The sequence below is a fragment of the Aquarana catesbeiana genome, linkage group LG06 (assembly GCF_042186555.1).
Source record: "Aquarana catesbeiana isolate 2022-GZ linkage group LG06, ASM4218655v1, whole genome shotgun sequence".
Classification (NCBI taxonomy): domain Eukaryota; kingdom Metazoa; phylum Chordata; class Amphibia; order Anura; family Ranidae; genus Aquarana; species Aquarana catesbeiana.
Window position 1 is genome coordinate 129,993,883 of NC_133329.1, and position 18,108 is coordinate 130,011,990.

General features: G+C 43.4%; 1 protein-coding gene across 2 annotated transcripts in view; it reads left to right on the plus strand.

The window, feature by feature from the left end:
- The window catches only part of BAIAP3 (BAI1 associated protein 3), a 597,572-nt gene that overhangs the window by 460,654 nt on the left and 118,810 nt on the right, over nt 1-18,108 (plus strand). For both annotated transcript variants that reach the window (XM_073636787.1, XM_073636789.1), the window contains 3 exons: nt 5,594-5,650; nt 10,255-10,352; nt 10,761-10,812. In XM_073636787.1, the coding sequence (XP_073492888.1) occupies nt 5,594-5,650; nt 10,255-10,352; nt 10,761-10,812 (207 nt within the window). The remainder of the gene's footprint in view (nt 1-5,593; nt 5,651-10,254; nt 10,353-10,760; nt 10,813-18,108) is intronic.

Here is an 18,108-nt window from a genome sequence, read left to right on the forward strand (position 1 = left end):
GATCCCGCTAACACTGCGTTTTTGGGAACCCTAAACTGCTGGGGACGATAGTATAGATCTGATCGGATCAGATATTGATCCGTTCAGATACTATACCACTAAGGGAGGCGTATGCTGCGTGCGTGGGTGTTAGCGGTACTGGCGCCAATCTGACGCTGCCTGGGGCGACGCATATCACCGCCGGGCGATCAGGGGGCTAAACCTTTATTCGGTAATAAACGACGGGTGCCCTGACACTATAAAAAATAAACGAACTAACCAGCGTCACCCGTAACGGTTATACAGTGATCAGTGGTGAAAGGGTTAACTAGGGGGCAATCAAGGGGTTAAAACCTTTATTAGATAGTATATGGGGGTCCCTGTCGCTATAAAACGCTGACGGCGAACCTAAATATTTACCTCCCTAACTAGCGTCACCAGTGACACCAATACAGCGATCAGAAAAATGATCGCTTAGCGACACTGGCGACAGGGGGTGATCAAGGGGTTAAAACTTTATTAGGGGGGGTTAGGGGGGTACCCTAGACCTAAAGGGGGCTAACCCTAACTGCCCTAACACAGTAACTGTCACAAACTGACACCATGCAGTAATCAAAAAAAAAAAACTGCTTGGTGTCAATGTGACGGGGGGGGGAGGGGGTAAAGGGGGGTGTAATGTGTGCCTGGCATGTTCTACTGTGTGTGTTTGGTGCACTCACATTTCAGTCTTCTCTCCTCGGCGCCAGAACGGAAACTGCCGAGGAGAGATGACATCATTTCCTCTGCCTCTGTGTACTACACAGAGGCAGGATAAGAATCTCATTGGCTGGGAGCGATCACGAGGGGGGGGGGGGCACGATCGGATGGCCTCCCCCTCATCTCTGATCGCTGCCAGACCAAAGGCGACCGCCGCTGGCACCGGGGGGGGTCCAATCGGACCCCCCACCCGCGGGAAGGCAAGGACGTATATGTATGTCCTTTTGCCTGCCCGTGCCGCTCTGTGGACGTATATCCTCGTGCGGCGGTCGTCAAGTGGTTAAAAGAAGGACACTGTCACATAGAGTCATTCCGCCATCCCATCCGCACTCTCACTGTTTGAAGTAAATCTCTATGAAGAAGGTGTCTCAACCCAAATTTTCTGCCAGAGAAAAGATATATGTATATATGGACTATGCCCCCAATCATGAGAAAAGGAGAGGGGGCTTGTCCTTGGTTGGGGCAGACAACCATACATATGGCACTCTCTTCACCAAAATTACTACTGACTGCCAGTGAGGTAACAGACAGAATCTTAAGCCTTTCCAACTTCAAACAAAACTATGATTTTTTTTTTTTTACTGCAAGCGGGATTTATTGCTCTCTCAATTCTCTTTTTTGCTTTCTGCAGTTATATTTGAACTTATAACTGTAGCATGATATTTGAACTTATTTCCTGTATTGGGAAAAAATAAAAACACTATTGTGTGTCCTAACTGACTCAAGAGCTGAGTCATAACTGCCAGTTTACCTTCTAAAAGTCTCTGCATGCTCTCTTCTAAATATGGTACGCAGGAGCACAATTGGACTGATTGAGGGGGAATTTAACACCACAAAAGAGTGCTGTGAAAGAAGAAAAATCTATCATACAGCGATACATTTTGACTGTCTCCCTAATTGTGTTCCAGCATGCTCACATAAGTCTGCATTGGGTACTTAATAAAAGGCAAACAGGCTATAGGAGGAGGGAAGAAAGCCCTGATTCCAGCTTTCAGCCAGAACATTTGGAAACAATACTTTCTTTTATTTAGGGATCTGCTAGATAAAGCATTTAAGTTTAAAAAATAAAATCTTTAAAAAAGAAACTGTTTTAATTGAACTGTTAAATGTGGTTTGCATAAAAAATCATACAACCATGCTTAGTATCCCTCATGAGCCAACCTAACTGAGGAGGCCTAAAAATCACGTCTGCCACGTGTAATGAGTACAGGGGTGCAGCATGAACAGAATTACGGGGCTTTTAATACATTACCACACATTGATAAGAATATTTATATTGGTGTGTAAGTACAACCAAAATATTTTATTTAGCTTTGGATAGAGTGTGAAAAGTTAGAGCCCCTGTTGGGCTTTTACTGCTATATGATGCTCCGTTTAAAGATTCCTCTTCAGTGGTGAAAATTTCAGACAACAGGAAGTAAGGAAAAATCAGTTACATTTATTTATTTATAAATATATTTCAGGTACTTATATAGCGCCGTCAATTTACGCAGCACTTTACATATACATCGTACATTCACATCAGTCCCTACCCTCAAGGAGCTTACAATCTAAGGTCCTTAACTCACATTCATACATACATATACATAGTTACATAGTTACATAGTAGGTGAGGTTGAAAAAAGACACAAGTCCATCAAGTCCAACCTATGTGTGTGATTATGTGTCAGTATTACATTGTATATCCCTGTATGTTGCGGTCATTCAGGTGATTATCTAATAGTTTCTTGAAGCTATCAATGCCCCCCGCTGAGACCACTGCCTGTGGAAGGGAATTCCACATCCTTGCCGCTCTTACAGTAAAGAACCCTCTACGTAGTTTAAGGTTAAACCTCTTTTCTTCTAATTGTAATGAGTGGTTACGAGTCTTATTAAACTCTCTTCTGCACATACTAGAGTCAATTTAGACAGGATCCAATTAACCTAGCAGCATGTCTTTGGAGTATGGGAGGAAACCGGTGTACCTGGAGGAAACCCACGGACACACAGGGAGAACTCCAGGCAGGTAGTGTTGTGGTTGGGATTTGAGCCAGTGAGCCTTTTAAATAGACAACATAAAAAACTGTCAGGGGTTCTAGCCTTCCTAATCCTAAAACAACTCTATTTTTGTCTTTGTTACTCTTTAAGATGTTCTCTCAATTTCTGTCAATAGAAACCGTTGTCACCGTGACAGTAAGGCCCCCTTCACACTGGGGCGGTTTGCAGGCGTTATTGCGCTAAAAATACCACCTGCAAACCGCCCCAAAACAGCCTCCGCTGTTTGTTCAGTGTGAAAGCCTGAGGGCTTTCACACTGAAGTGGTGCGCTGGCAGGAGAAGAAAAAATCTCCTGTCAGCCGCATCTTTGGAGCGGCGAATAAGCGGTGTATTCACCGCTCCTAAACCGCTCCTGCCCATTGAAATCAATGGGACAGCGCGGCTATGCCGCGGCTATAGCCACGCTATATGAGTGGATTTAACCCTTTTTCGGCCGCCAGCGGGGGGTTAAAACCGCACCGCTAGCGGCCAAATACCGCGGTAATACAGCGCTAAAAATAGTGCTGTTTTACTGCCGACGCCCCCTACCGCCCCAGTGTGAAAGGGGCCTTAGTGAGAAGAAATCTCTCTATTGGAGCCTCGATAGCAGCGTAAACCCAGCAGGGGTTTTTATCTTCTCCCCAATCTATCCAAAACAAAAAAAAGTTTTGGTTGGACATATACTGTACTTAAAACTGCTCACTTTACCATACACACCATATACATACAGTATGTATTTGCAAAATGTGTTACATATTCCTAGTAATAATAGCTTACCCTTTTCAGTTATTTTAACAAAAAAAGATTTATGCTTACCTGCTCTGTGCAGTGGTATTGCATAAAGCAGCCCCTGACCTCCTCTTCTGGGGTCCCCTACTGGTGCTGTCGGCTACTCCTCTTCGGCTTGTGCCCCCATAGCAAGCTGTGTGCTATGGGGACACACGTCTAGGTGCACTCTCGAGCTGGGCTGTGTGCATCCATAGACACACACAGTGCAGCTCTGCCCCGCCCTCACTCCCTCCTCACAGGATTTGACTGACAGGAGCAGGAACCAATGGCTCCAATTGCTTTCACTGAAGCCCGTGAGAGTTGGAACAGGGGAGATAAGAGCTGCAGACAGGCACAGTGATAGATCAATGTAGGTAAATGTTTCGGGGAGGAGGGTACAGGCAGAGGAAGGTTTTTTTACCTTATTGCAGAAAATGCGTTAAGGTAAAAAACCTTTTGCCATTATATCCACTTTAATATTAACATACCTTGCTTTGTGCACTGGTGCGCAATCATTTTGGAACAGGAAGGTGTCATCCCCAAACTGTTCCCACAAAGTTGGGAGCATGCAAATATCCAAAATGTCTTGGTATGCTGATGCCTTAAGAGTTCCCTTCACTGGAACTAAGGGGCCAAGCCCAACCCCTGAAAAACAACCCCGCACCATAATACCCCTCCACCAAATGATTTGGACCAGTGCACAAAGCAAGGTCCATAAAGACATGGATGAGGGAGTTTGGGGTGGAGGAATTTGACTGGCCTGCACAGAGTCCTGACCTCAACCCGATAGAACATATTTGGGATGAATTAGAATGGAGACTGCGAGCCAGGCCTTCTTGTCCACATCAACGACCTCACAAATGCGCTTCTGGAAGAATGGTCAAACATTCCCATAGACACCCTACTAAACCTTGTGGATAGCCTTCCCAGAAGAATTGAAGCTGTTATAACTGCAAAGGGTGGACCGACTCAATATTGAACCCTACAGACTAAGACTGGGATGCCATTAAAGTTCATGTGTGTATAAAAAGACAGGCGTCCCAATATTTTTGGTAATATAGTGTGCATTTGCTATATACAATGCATTTTTGATGCGCAGTATGATGTGAAAGAACCCTGAGCAGGGGATGTCTCTAATGGTCACATTGTATGGAGCTTCAAAACTTAGAGATTGGTCCTGGTATGAATTTTTATTTGTCACTAAAATATTATTAAAATACATTAAGGATATTATTTTAATTATTCTTATGGAATTTACGAATTGATACATTGGTATAATTAAAATAACCTAAAAATCTGTTTCTGTTATATTATAGCCCCGATAAAGGGGGATTTGTGCTAATACTGTAACACATTGGCTGTTAGCTCTTGATAGACCCCTTTATTCAGGCAAAACTAAAATTCATATCTGGACCAATCCTTTTTATCCTCTCACTGGACATACGGACTCTCCCAGGAATCCTGTTCTGGATCCAATAGGAAGCGGCCCCACTATAGCAATCATTTGATTTTTTTTTATAGTACCTCTACCATGCTTGCAGTATAGCCCTCTACCACCTGAATTCTAGAATAATCTAATGTCCACAGAAATGAAAGTGATAAAGTATCCTTATTTATGATGGGGAGAGAAATGCATGCACGATGAAGCATTTAAAATGAAATATTTTTTTTCTTGTTTGTATCTCTGCCTTTACATTCATGTTTGTTCACAATTCCATTCACCACTTAGATAATATCACCCCATTTTACTGCAAACTAAAGCCAAGCCATGAATGGATGAATAGACCACTGCATGTCATTGTATGTATTCTGTGTACACTTCTGTACAATATTTAATATGCGCCCCCACACCGTCCAATGCTGGACTCATTGACTTCACTATTTACTCTTCTCAAATGACATGAACCTAATTATTTTACATTAGTTGGAGACGTTGAAGTCACGGAGAGCTGAGTAAGAGGAGATCCTTTCTTTTTTTTAGATATCTATTTAGTTAAATGCTGGCTTTCAGTGAAAGGAATTAACGCGTGAGGGATTGGTTTACCAAATCATTGACTTTGGTTTCTGTTTTTCAGAAAGGCACACTAGAATGGTATGAAAAGACATACATGTCCTACAAACCTGTGGAAAAGGTAAGTCCAAAGGTTCACTGCTGTTCATGTCAAATGGATTCATTAAAGAACCCCAAGCGAGTAAATAAACAAACAATGTAGCTTATATCATGTATACTGTATTCATAGTAAACTGGATCAAATTAATTGTGAAATCTGTTAGATTGTAAGCTCTTATGAGCAGAGCCCTCTTAACTCGCTTGTATTTTATTGTATTGTAACTGTGCTGCCTCCCTTTAGATTGTAAAGCTCTGCGCAAATCCTGTATAATAATAATAATTCTTTGTGTAAATACCCATAAAGCGGCTTAATATAAGATTCCCATCATCCTCTACATACAATCAGAAAATATAAGTCATTTACACAGAATGCCTTTTCTAAGTTAAACGAGAGGGAAAGAGTACAACACTAATGAATATCACAAATTCAAGGTGGCTTAAAGATGAACTTCAGTTCAGTTGCACACAAAGGCAGTAATGCTGTGATTTCTCAAAATATCCATCCTCTTAAGGCGCAGATATAAATGTTCTGATATTTGACGTTCTTATCCTGAGAGTTAAAGGTAATATTATATATTGTGTTGCATAAAATCTAAAACTATATAAGGCCAAAATAATGCAGCTTTGAAATTATTAGTACATCATGAAATTTATTTTTTAATTGCAAGCAGTGTAAGTACCTGAATTTGATCTGGTATCAGATGCTGCAGTGGAGAACCCATGATTAACCACTTTCATACCAGGCCAATTCTGGCATTCCTCTCCTACATGTAAAAATCATAATGTTTTTGCTAGAAAGTTACTCAGAATGCCCAAACATTATCTATTTTTTTAGCAGAGACCCTAGGATATAAAATGGTGATTGTTGCAATTTGTTATGTCACATGGTATTTGCGCAGCAATTTTTCAAACACAATTTTTGTTGGAAAAAATAAACGTTAATGAATTAAAAAAAAAAAAAACGAAACACAATATTTAGCTCAATTTTTTTGCATAATGTGAAAGATAATGTTACACCGAGTAAATAGATGCCTAACATGTCGCACTTCAAAATTGCACACACTCATGGAATGGCGCCAAACTTCGGTACTTGGCAAATTCCGTACCATAGCATACGCTTTAAAATTTTGTACAGGTTACCAGTTTAGAGTTACAAGGGAGGTCTACATTTACAGCGATACTTCACGTGTGGTCCGAACGTCGTTTACAAATGTGGATGCAACCTATGTATGTGTTTGCTTTTGCATGTGAGCACGAGGGGACAGGGCGCTTTAAAAAAAAAATTTCATTATTATTTATTTTATTTTTACACTGTCATTTCTTTCATTTTTTTAAATCACTTTTATTCCTATTATAAATTTCATTATTATTTATTTTATTTTTACACTGTCATTTCTTTCATTTTTTTTAATCACTTTTATTCCTATTATAAGAAATGTAAACAAATAAACATTCCTTGTAATAGGAATAAGTCATGACAGGTCCTCTTTATGGAGACATCTGGGGTCAATGAGACCCCAAATATCCCCTCTACCCTGAAAAGCATGAGAGGAAAAAAAAACTGGCAGGGTTTACATCTGCCAGAGCCGGAAGTGACGTCATGATGTCGCTTCCGGCCTCCCAGGGTCATAGAGCTGGCTGGGTACCATACGGTAATCCAGCACTGCTGCTGGATCGGTAATCCGGCTTCCCAATCTCACGAGAGAGCCCGGAATAGCAGCGGAGGGCAGCAGGAGGGGGGCATCCCGTAAAAGCAATCCAGCTGCTTAATAGCAGGGAATGACCGGCTGAAAAGAAAGATATCTGAATGATGCCTGTAGTTGCAGGCATCATTCAGATATTACCACTTCAACCCAAGGATGTCATATGACGTCCTACAGGTGGGAAGTGGTTAATCTCCAGGAGAGGGAGCGAAACATGTTGGGGGCGTGGCCTAGCCAGAGCCCAGGCTGAAAGTGCTACATACTTCTCCATTATGATAATGAAAAAACTTGCCACCACCCTCATCTATAGCTGGCTATCGCAGTAACTGGCATTGGAAGGCTAAAACAGGTAACAACAAAGCCTGGGGAATGCCCAGGAAAAAACCCAAGCCTTCTTACCAACCAGCTCGCAGACAACCGAATAAACCTGTCTAACAGTATGCGTTAAAAACAGGGGATTAGTCCGCACGCATTTGCAAAAGCATGCATAAGCCACAGAGCCTCGTCACAGCACCCTGGTATCTGTGGTCCTAACACTAAAATATGAGTGTCCCCACAGTGGAGGCACATGCATTCTGATGAATAAATGAGGGCAGGTGGACTGAAGGAGAGCCCACCCCTTCTTAAAGGTACAGGAGCACACCAAACACCCAGCAAATAGCACAATAGCTGCAAAGGTGGTGGTGCGCTGCTGGACCAATACAAACACCAACGTGATAAAGCAAAAACTTGCCACCGCCCTCATCTATAGCTGGCTATCGCAGTAAGCGGTATTGGAAGGCTAAAACAGGTAACAACAAAGCCTGGGGAATGCTCAGGAAAAAACCCAAGCCTACTTACCAACCAGCTCGTAGACAACCAAATTAACCTGTCTAACAGTATGCCTTAAAAACGGGTTTAGTCCGCACGCATTTGCAAACGCATGCATAAGCCACAGAGCATCATCACGGCACCTTGGTATCTGTGGTCCTAACACTAAAATATGAGTGTCCCCACAGTGGAGCCACATGCATTCTGATGAATAAATGAGGGCAGGTGGACTGAAGGAGAGCCCACCCCTTCTTAAAGGTACAGGAGCACACCAAACACCCAGCAAATAGCACAATGGCTGCAAAGGTGTTGGTACGCTGCTGGACCAATACAAACACCAACGTGATAATGAAAAAACTTGCCACCGCCCTCATCTATAGCTGGCTATCTCCATTAGTGGATTTGCAGTGATGCTTGGCTTGCTTCTTCACTACAGTGGAGTAGAATGCCTATAGGAGGAGAGCAGAATGAGAGATGAGCTAATTAGTGTGCAACACCTCTCCTTTCACTGATCAGTCACAGTCAAGGTAGAGAGGAGATCTGTAAATGTAATTTTGGAATATTTTAAGGCAGCAATCAAAGTTCTGCCATGCCTCAGATTCAGATTCAAAATTCAGGAAATGTTCTTGGTCTGATTTGGCAGAGTGAAGGCTAAATTTTTTGCAGTAAACAAGCGAAGGGATGCCCTTCCACCCTTTTCTAGTCCATCTCAAGAGTTAGTGCTCTGTTCCTCATTGCACTTTAGGGGGTGGTGCCAAAGGCAAAACGCTCGCCTTGTTCCATAGTAGACTTGAACTTAAAGGCTAAGTTCACCTTTGTTCACCTTTATTTTATTTTTTCTAAATTCCAGTACTTATTTTGCAAAAATAAAACAGCTTTACATTTATTCTACACACGCGTACCTCATTCTCTTTATGGATGTTTAAAATCCCTGCTCCATTACTTCTGCCTTACTTTCTGGTCAGACTTTAGGTCATGACACAGAAAGGAGTTGACCAGCTGAGGGTAGATGATGCTGGGTGTGTGCTAATGAGATCATGTGGTCAACTCCTTCCTGTGTCATGACTTAAAGCCTGTCCAGGAAGTGAACAGAAGTAACGGAGCAGGGTTTTTAAACAGCTATGAAGAGAGTGAGGTAAGTGTGTGTAGAATAAATGGAAATCTGTTTTATTTCTGCAAAAGAAGTACATTAATGCAAATTTGTGAACTTAACCTTTAAGCCTGGTACACACTAATGCCCCGTACACACGGTCGGACTTTGTTCGGACATTCCGACAACAAAATCCTAGGATTTTTTCCGACAGATGTTGGCTCAAACTTGTCTTGCATACACACGGTCACACAAAGTTGTCGGAAAATCCGATCGTTCTGAACGCGGTGACGTAAAACACGTACGTCGGGACTATAAACGGGGCAGTGGCCAATAGCTTTCATCTCTTTATTTATTCTGAGCATGCGTGGCACTTTGTCCGTCGGATTTGTGTACACACGATCGGAATTTCCGACAACGGATTTTGTTGTCGGAAAATTTTATCTCCTGCTCCCCAACTTTGTGTGTCGGAAAATCCAATGGAAAATGTCCGATGGAGCCCACACACGGTCGGAATTTCCGACAACACGCTCCGATCGGACATTTTCCATCGGAAAATCCGACCGTGTGTACGGGGCATTATAGTTTTTTTTTCTGTTCAACCCAGTGGGATGAACAAAAAAAAACTGACAGCTCTGGTTGGAGCCACTGTAGTAACGATCCAATGCTAGCGATCTCCCCCACTGAGCTGTTATGCTCTGACAGGGCTCCCCCGTCAGAACACTCTGGTCAGCGCTCTTAGCCACTTACTGAGATTGCTGATCGGGAACCGATCAGCTGCTGGTTTTCCAGCATGCTCGTCCGACAGAAGGCAGCCAAACAGCTAGCTTCTGTTGGACCGGCTGACATCGACACGGGCCGAATGTCGGACAGTTTTTATTGAACTGGCCGATGTCTCCCGACATTGAGCCCGTGTGTGCAAGGTTTTACTGTAAATTTCACTGATACACAGTAGTCTAGTCATCAAATTATTTGGTCAAAATACTTGACAATCTTTCTGTAATGTCATTTTCTGTATTATAGAATGATGTGGAGCAGCTGAGGAGCTTGGTGAAGTTATCAGACGCTGTCCATGAAGATGTGGAGAAAAGCCAGAATGTGTACAACAAGCTCTTTGTCAGGTGAGTTCCTTTAAATCAGCGTTCATATGTAGTATCAAGACCATAAACCATTATCAATACTATATACAGTACTTATAATCATGGGCTCAAAGATTCATTTTTCTGGATGTCAGTGGGACAGGATTAGTTCTTGTGGACTTTGTGAACTTACACAGTTCAGTTGCACACAAAGACAGTAATGCTGTGATGTCTCAATATATTTGCAGCTCAGGAAACATTTACCTTTCTTTCTACTACTATACCACCCTCTAAAGGGGGCAGATATAAATGTTCTGATATTTGACTTTCTGATCCCGAGAGGTGCAGGTAATATTATATATTGCATTGTATAAAACTATAAGGCCTACTGTATGTGAGGTCACCTAAAGTTTGTGTATATATATTGATTAATATTTCCTTTCTCCTTAGCATTGTCAAGGTAGATTACTTCAGCATCACTTACCGGCAGCTAGAAAAACTGGTAAGTCACTTTTTGGTACTAACGAGGTGTAATCAGGGGCATTTGTACCTAAAACGTCCTCAGCATTTTACATTGTTAATATAATGGAACAAGTTGTATGCTGCTAAAAATTCTTAAATGTTTAAAAGTAAAAATGTTTCCAATATACACACTGTAAAGTAGGCAATCGGTTGTGAGGTGCAATAGAACTCAATGGTGAAGTGGCTTCCAGGGTGCCAAGAATCCTAGGCAAAAATCAATCAGATTTTCTGTTAATAGGGTGTTTAATCATCTCCTTAGCATCACAAGCACCCTTGGAGCCAAATAAAAAATTGGATGTAACATACAGGCACTAGGAAGTGGTTCACTTTAACCTCACCATACACCAAGTTCTGCTTTATTGATATCACTAGCTCAATCCTTAATACAGAATAATAACAAGTTCTAATGAATTTAATTAACGTAATTCTCTAATGATTCATAAGTGAAGCAGTTCCATCATTTGATCTCTCTTCTCACTTTTCAAATGATTCATCTTTGTCATGCAAAGTGATTAATGCTGAACTCTAATTTCCCTTACATGTTATGTAAATACCTGAGGTGCAGGTGAATTGCACATAAGCCCTCCTATTTAGCATACCCTCTTGCCAGGGTGGATTTTAATAAGTAACCTTATTCTGGGGATTCCCCCAAAGGCTTACAAAATCATAGGGGCAAAGTGAGGATATCAACTGAAATCTCTGGTTCTCCAAAATCAGGAGGGAGGTGGGCTGATTTTTTTACCCACACACACCCACATCAAAAATACATTTTTATTCTCAGCTGTACATTGTAGGGTGAAATGTTAAAATAACCTTAACCCAAAAAAGAGCCTTTTCACCTATGCCCCGTACACACGGTCGGACTTTGTTCGGACATTCCGACAACAAAATCCTAGCATTTTTTCAGACGGATGTTGGCTCAAACTTGTTTTGCCTACACACGGTCGCACAAAGTTGTCGGAATTTCCGATCGCCAAGAACGCGGTGACGTACACCACGTACGACGAGACTAGAAAAGGCTGGTTCAGAACCAAGCGCGGCACCCTTTGGGCTCCTTTTGCTAATCTCGTGTTAGTAAAAGTTTGGTGAGAGACGATTCGCGCTTTTTCAGACTCGTGGCTTTCAGATCGTTTTCTGCCGTTCAGTTTGTGCTTGTGGGTTTGTATCTGCTCTTCAGTGCGTGCAGTCAGTTCGTATCGGAGTTTTCTGTGTGATCTTGCCTGCTCGTTGCTGTTTTTCAGGTCGCTCTTCACAGGCCTTGCTGTTCTTCAGTGCGTTCTGTTACTTCGTTCTGAGCAGCCGACCGTTTTCTAGCCATGTTTCGTATGCGTACTCCTCGTAGAGTTCGTGCTGTGCGGGGGCTTGGTGTTGGGGTCCTGACCTTGACACAAGTCCAGTCCATGAACAGGGTGGGGAGGAGTTCATGGACCAAGAATTGGTTGCTTCAGCGTGACCAGTTCTGTCATATGCCTTTGCTCCGTGAGATTCGTGAGAATAATCCTTATGATTTCAGGAACTTTCTCAGGATGACGGACCCCGTGTTTCACCGTTTGTTGGCTTCGCTGACCCCCTATATTAGCAGGCAGGATACCTGCATGAGACAAGCCATCACTCCGGAGCAGAGGTTGGTCGCTACCCTGCGGTATTTGGCCACAGGGAGAAGTCTGCAGGACTTGAAGTTCTCGACAGGCATCTCCCCCCAGGCTCTGGGTATCATTATCTGCCATCATCCAGGTCCTGCAGAAGGAGTATATGAAGGTAAGATTTTTATCCTTTTATATCACATTTTATTGTATTTAATGTTTGATAATATATTGTATTTCTTCCCTCATTCCCTAATTACCATGATTGTAATATGCTGTGAATGTCCCCTTTGTTCTCATGCATGCTGGATTTTTAGGTAATTATTATTTTATGTCCTTCATACATATTTGCCCTTCAATAACCTCCCCAACATGGTGTCTCCTGGCCTATATTCACCTCATGTAGTCACTTAACAATGTATTTTATCAGCTCCATAGTAGTGCTTTACCCCAAACACCCCCTAAAATGTTTGGAAATGTTATTTTTGATTGAAATTCAGGCAAAGTGCCAGAGGCTTTTTTTTGTGGTGTCCCCAAATTTTTTTTAACCCTCCCCCCCAACTGCTAAGTCAGCTGATCCCAATTCTCTATCTATCCTCAATCATCTATCTGCTGACTTTGCCAAACCCATACACACTATACCCACCTCTTTACTGTTCAGATTTAGGGATGAATTCCCCAAAGCATGAAGTGCAAGGGCCTGCCTGTATGCTTTCCAATGGTACTGTTTAAAGATTTTTTTATTCTATTATTATCTTGATAGGTAATAGCAGAATGTTCAAATGTCCTCAAATGTGTACAGTGTGTATTTATATCTTTGTATTCAGACACTTCTTACCTGTCCAGTGGTCTGCCAATAGTGTAACTAAGGAGGGGCTGTTCCAAGTAATACCCTGTATTTAGGCATTCATCTCTCAATGAAGTGAAGAGGGTTACCTGTCCAAGAGTTCCCCCCCCTATAATGTTAGAAATGGCCCATGAGAGGGGGAGAGGGGGAATATGATAGGTGTACCTTATACTTTGGCCTTGTTAAATTCCCCTTAGTAAATGCTATCTGGAGGTTGCCCCAATAATGTTTGTGTCTAATCTGCTTGCCATGTTTCTGTGAAAAAATAGTAAGGTTTATTTTTTTTTCCTCAACAGTTTCCTTCATCGCCACAGGAATGGCAGACTGTGGCCTCCCACTTTGCCCAGCGGTGGGACTTTCCTAACTGCGGAGGGGCAATTGATGGGAAACACGTCCACATCGTCCCACCACCCAACTCGGGGTCGTACTATTATAATTACAAGGGGTTTAATAGTATAGTGATGTTGGCGGTGGTGTCGGCTAATTACGAGTTCTTGTATGTGGACGTGGGGAAGAATGGCCGGATGTCCGATGGTGGAGTCATCACCCAGACGGAGTTCTACAGGCGTCTCCAGAATGGCAGCTTGGACTTGCCACCTCCAGAGGACAATGTTGAAGGTCTCCCATTTGTGTTTGTTGCTGATGAAGCATTTGCGCTGGGGGACCACCTGATGCGGCCATTCCCGATGAGGACCCTCACCCCGGAATAGAGGGTTTTTAATTACCGGCTGGCCAGAGCCCGAGAAATGGTGGAGAACACATTTGGAATCCTGGCCAGCCGGTTCCGATTATTTCTGACACCCATCCATATGGCGGAGTATAAACTGAACCATATAATACTTGCCTGCTGTGTTCTCCATAATTTTTTAAGAAAACATTCAGCCAACTATGCCGGCTCAGTTGGGCCTGAGGCCGGAATCCCTAATCCATCAACACTGACGGCGCTTGAAAGTGGCCGTCCTGGCTTGCCCTCCCTGAATGCCCGTGATGTCCGGTTACACTACCTGGAGTTCTTTGCGGGTAGGGGGGCTATCAATATGCCAGACAATCTGTGACACCTTTTTCAAATAAAAAACAACCAAAAGAAATTCTTGGTGGACATTTACTGCTTGTGTTTGTTTTAGCTGACCCTGACAGAAATGTGTTGAGTGCAGAAAATGTCGTGATTGGGTAACCTTATAAAAAACAGTGTTGGCTGGTACTTCCTAAATGCAAAAACACATTTCACTACAAGTGCACTTGCAACTGCACTGAACCTGCACTTGTAGTGCAAAGAGGATTTGCCCTTAGGAAATAACCCCCATTTTTGCATAAAACAGCAATTACATCACCCCAAAAGTGTTGTAGTGTTGAGACAATAATCCACACATTCTTGAGTAAGGCACTTTTTTATACGTGCACAATCACATGTGCATTTCCCAAAGGTTTTTAAAACAAACCAACATGTTGTATAACAATGTTTGCAGTAGCATTATGAAAAATCAAAATATCCATTTCAGATAAAACAGGCCTGTGTAAAACCAACGAGAAAGCCAAAAAACTTGAACTTACAAAGTTCACATTAGGTAAAACCTGAAGGCTATATCAGACATCAGTATTTAGGAACTGGGTTTGATATAGGGTTCAGATGGGGGGAAATCACCCCTGGAAAAGCCAAATTTGGAAGATGCACACCAATTTACGAATGTCAACATGTGCTATCTGCCATCAGGGGGATCAAGGGACGTGTTTGGGGGGAGCAAGCCCTTCCTCAACGCTACTTTATAATTGAGGAAGGGGTTGCACCCCCAAAACGAGTCCATTGATCTCCCGTGATGGCAGATAGCACATGTTGGCACACTGTGTGCATCCTCCAAATTTGGCTTTTCTAAACATTTAAAAAATTTTGGTACGATAAAACAGGTGATTTTGTGGGGTTTAAATTCGCCCCAAAACATCAATGATGTTATTATTTTTTTTAATAACATCAGTGATTTGTTGCTGGATGTTTTGCAATTGGAGATTACACCCCATGATCTCCCCGATCAGGATCTGGGCACTTTCAGATGTAAAGCGTTCTGGATCACGATCACCTAAAAAGAGATAAAGAACAAAAAAAAAGGTCTCAAAAATCTGCCACCAGCCATCTCTTTTACCTGAGTCTGTGGTCGCAGACACTCACCTGTTGTGGTGCCAATCTCCACCACGTCTTCTTCTTCCTCCTGCTCAGCTTCTTGGGTTGGGGGTATTTCCCCTTCTTCCAGAGGGGGGGGGGTCTCTGGTCTCCTGGGATGAGGGGTGTCCTCCGAGTCTTTTATCCCCTATGTAAAACAAAAATGGTATACTTAGCACACAGATATTTGATGGCAGAACTATAGAAATAGGAAACATTGCTCGGAAGTGGGGTACAATTGTCTATTTTAGCAGAGTTCCAAGATGTATATTTTTTATTGCCCTTTGTCAAGCTGCAATACTTTACCTGTTTGGTACAAGCTTCACAGATGTAACCCCCCCTATAGTATACACTGGAGCACCTGTGTGGCCCCCCCTAATAAAAATGGTGTTCTTGTGTCCCACACTAGTGCTCCAGTGTCCAGATGTGAAAACAGCTGCTCAGTGTCCTCTCCTTACACACAATCTAGTTTGCATTTCATTCTAGTAACAAACCCATCTCCACAAACCAATTTTTGGCATCCAAGTAGGCCCCCAAAAATGTGTGAAAATGCATATGGCCTAAACAATGGTGTTCTAGAGGCCGAAAGAAAAATGTTTGATACGAACGAATAATGTGCCCATGAACATTAAAGTTGACCTTTTGAAACGTTACAACTAATAAAAGCATTTGGAGCAGAACGAACGTAATAAAGACAGAAAGAATAGGAACACAGCACAACTACTTACTTTTTTGCAGCACTCTCGGGATCTTTCGGTACTGCTCTGGCTCTCTCAACTTCAGGTCCGACCACCGCTTCCTGAGCTGATCTTTAGACCTTCGTACCCCAAAATTCCGCTCTAGACTCCTGACCACTTTCGCCATGATCTTGGCCTTTCGGATGTTCGGGTTGGGGTAAGGCCCATATTTTCCGTCATAGTCGGACTTCCTCATGATGTCGACCATCTCCAACATCTCCCCAAACGACATATTTGTGGCCTTAAAACGTCTCCTTCTGGATCGGGACGTGCCTGGATCCGCCCTTTCCTCCTCCTCCTCCTCGTTGCTACAATTAGCCCGCACCTGCTGTATGTCCGCCATCATGCTCTTCCCCCACTGCGCCGAATGAAAAGGGGCGGGGAATACACTAGAAAGAACGTCAGGGGCGGGCGGAGTTACACGCATGCGCAGTGTATATAAAGCGTAACACGCGTGCGTATTACGTTTGATCTGTGAGCGGAGGAAGGAGCATTGGACGCGGCGATCGTAAGAACGAAGGTAAGAGACAAACTTGGGCCTATACTGCTTCTAGATTGAGGCCTATATTGTAACAAGATTAGGAGAGTTTTGTGTGACATTAGGCTTTGTCTTGTGTTGTGTCTTGCAGTGAACATGGATATGGTACTGAAAGATAAGGACTTCATTTCAGTCTTCATAGAGATGCTAAGTGAGCTGCCCTGTCTGTGGGAGATTAAACACCCCCATTACAAGAACCAAGCAAAGAGGAAGGCAGCACTGGAGCAATTGTGTGAAATTGTGAAGCAGGTGATCCCCACGGCAGACATCACTTTTTTGAAGATTTTCATTGGTGGCCTGAGGAGCACATATCTGAGGGAGCTCAATAAAGTCCTGGATTCACAGAGATCCGGAGCAGCAGGTGACATCTATGTCCCCAGGATGTTGTACTACGACAGGCTGCACTTTCTGGCAGGCCAGACTGAACCCAGGCCATCCCTCTCCAGTCTTCCTTCCACGCTTCCTTCCCCCCCGGCTGAGGCTTCGGATGCCCAACCTGGGCCTTCCAGGCCGCATGTGGAGGAGCCCAGATTGAGCCAGGTATAGCATTCCTCTAAATATTTCTGCTTGTCCAATCAATGATGTGAACTATATGTTAGTTGGGAGTACTAATTAAGGATTGTGATTGATGATGCAAAACATTACAACTATGTCCCTTTTTCATACACAGGGAAGTCTCAGCCAGGAGGTGGCCGGGCCGAGCCGGCTGGCTGATCTGCAGGTCCCTCCATCCCCCCTGGAAACAGAAAGTGGCAGTAGGAGGAGTGGCCTAGAGGAGGCGGCTATCAGATTCTTTTGTAGGGCTACAGAGGTCCTGGGAGCACCCCACACCAGGCAGGAGAACATTGCTGCATTCATAGCATATAAAATGCAGAGGATGGAGGAGGGCCAAAAAGCCATGTGTGAGGCCCTCATATCTGAGGCTCTGGCGAAAGGTGTGAGGGGCCAAATTATACCTCACACACAGCTTTGGGATGGTCCTCCTCCTCCTCCTGCAGGTCCTACTCCTCCTCCAGGTCCTACTCCTCCTCCTGCCACATCTCCAACTGCACAGCCACAGCCCGGAAGGAAGTGTGAAAGGAAGACCAGAGAGTGATTGCCCTGGATCCAGTCTGGTCGGCCAAAAGATGCAGCCTCTTGTGGTACCACAGCCTGCAGACACAGATGTCATCTGCTGCTATCCGAGTCTCTGTGAATCCCGGACCAGACTGCCCTCCCTTACATATGGACTCCTCAGGCCACCAATTTTGATGTTTAAGAATTGATGTCTGCCGTGGGGGTCCCAGGCTTCACTAATTTCTGCTGTTGATCCAGTGTTGCCTTCCTCTTTGTTTGGTTCTGATCCCTTAATAAAGGATTTTTGTTTTGAATTATACTCTCCTATGTGTTTTACTTCAAAAATGACAGTTGGTTTGTGAG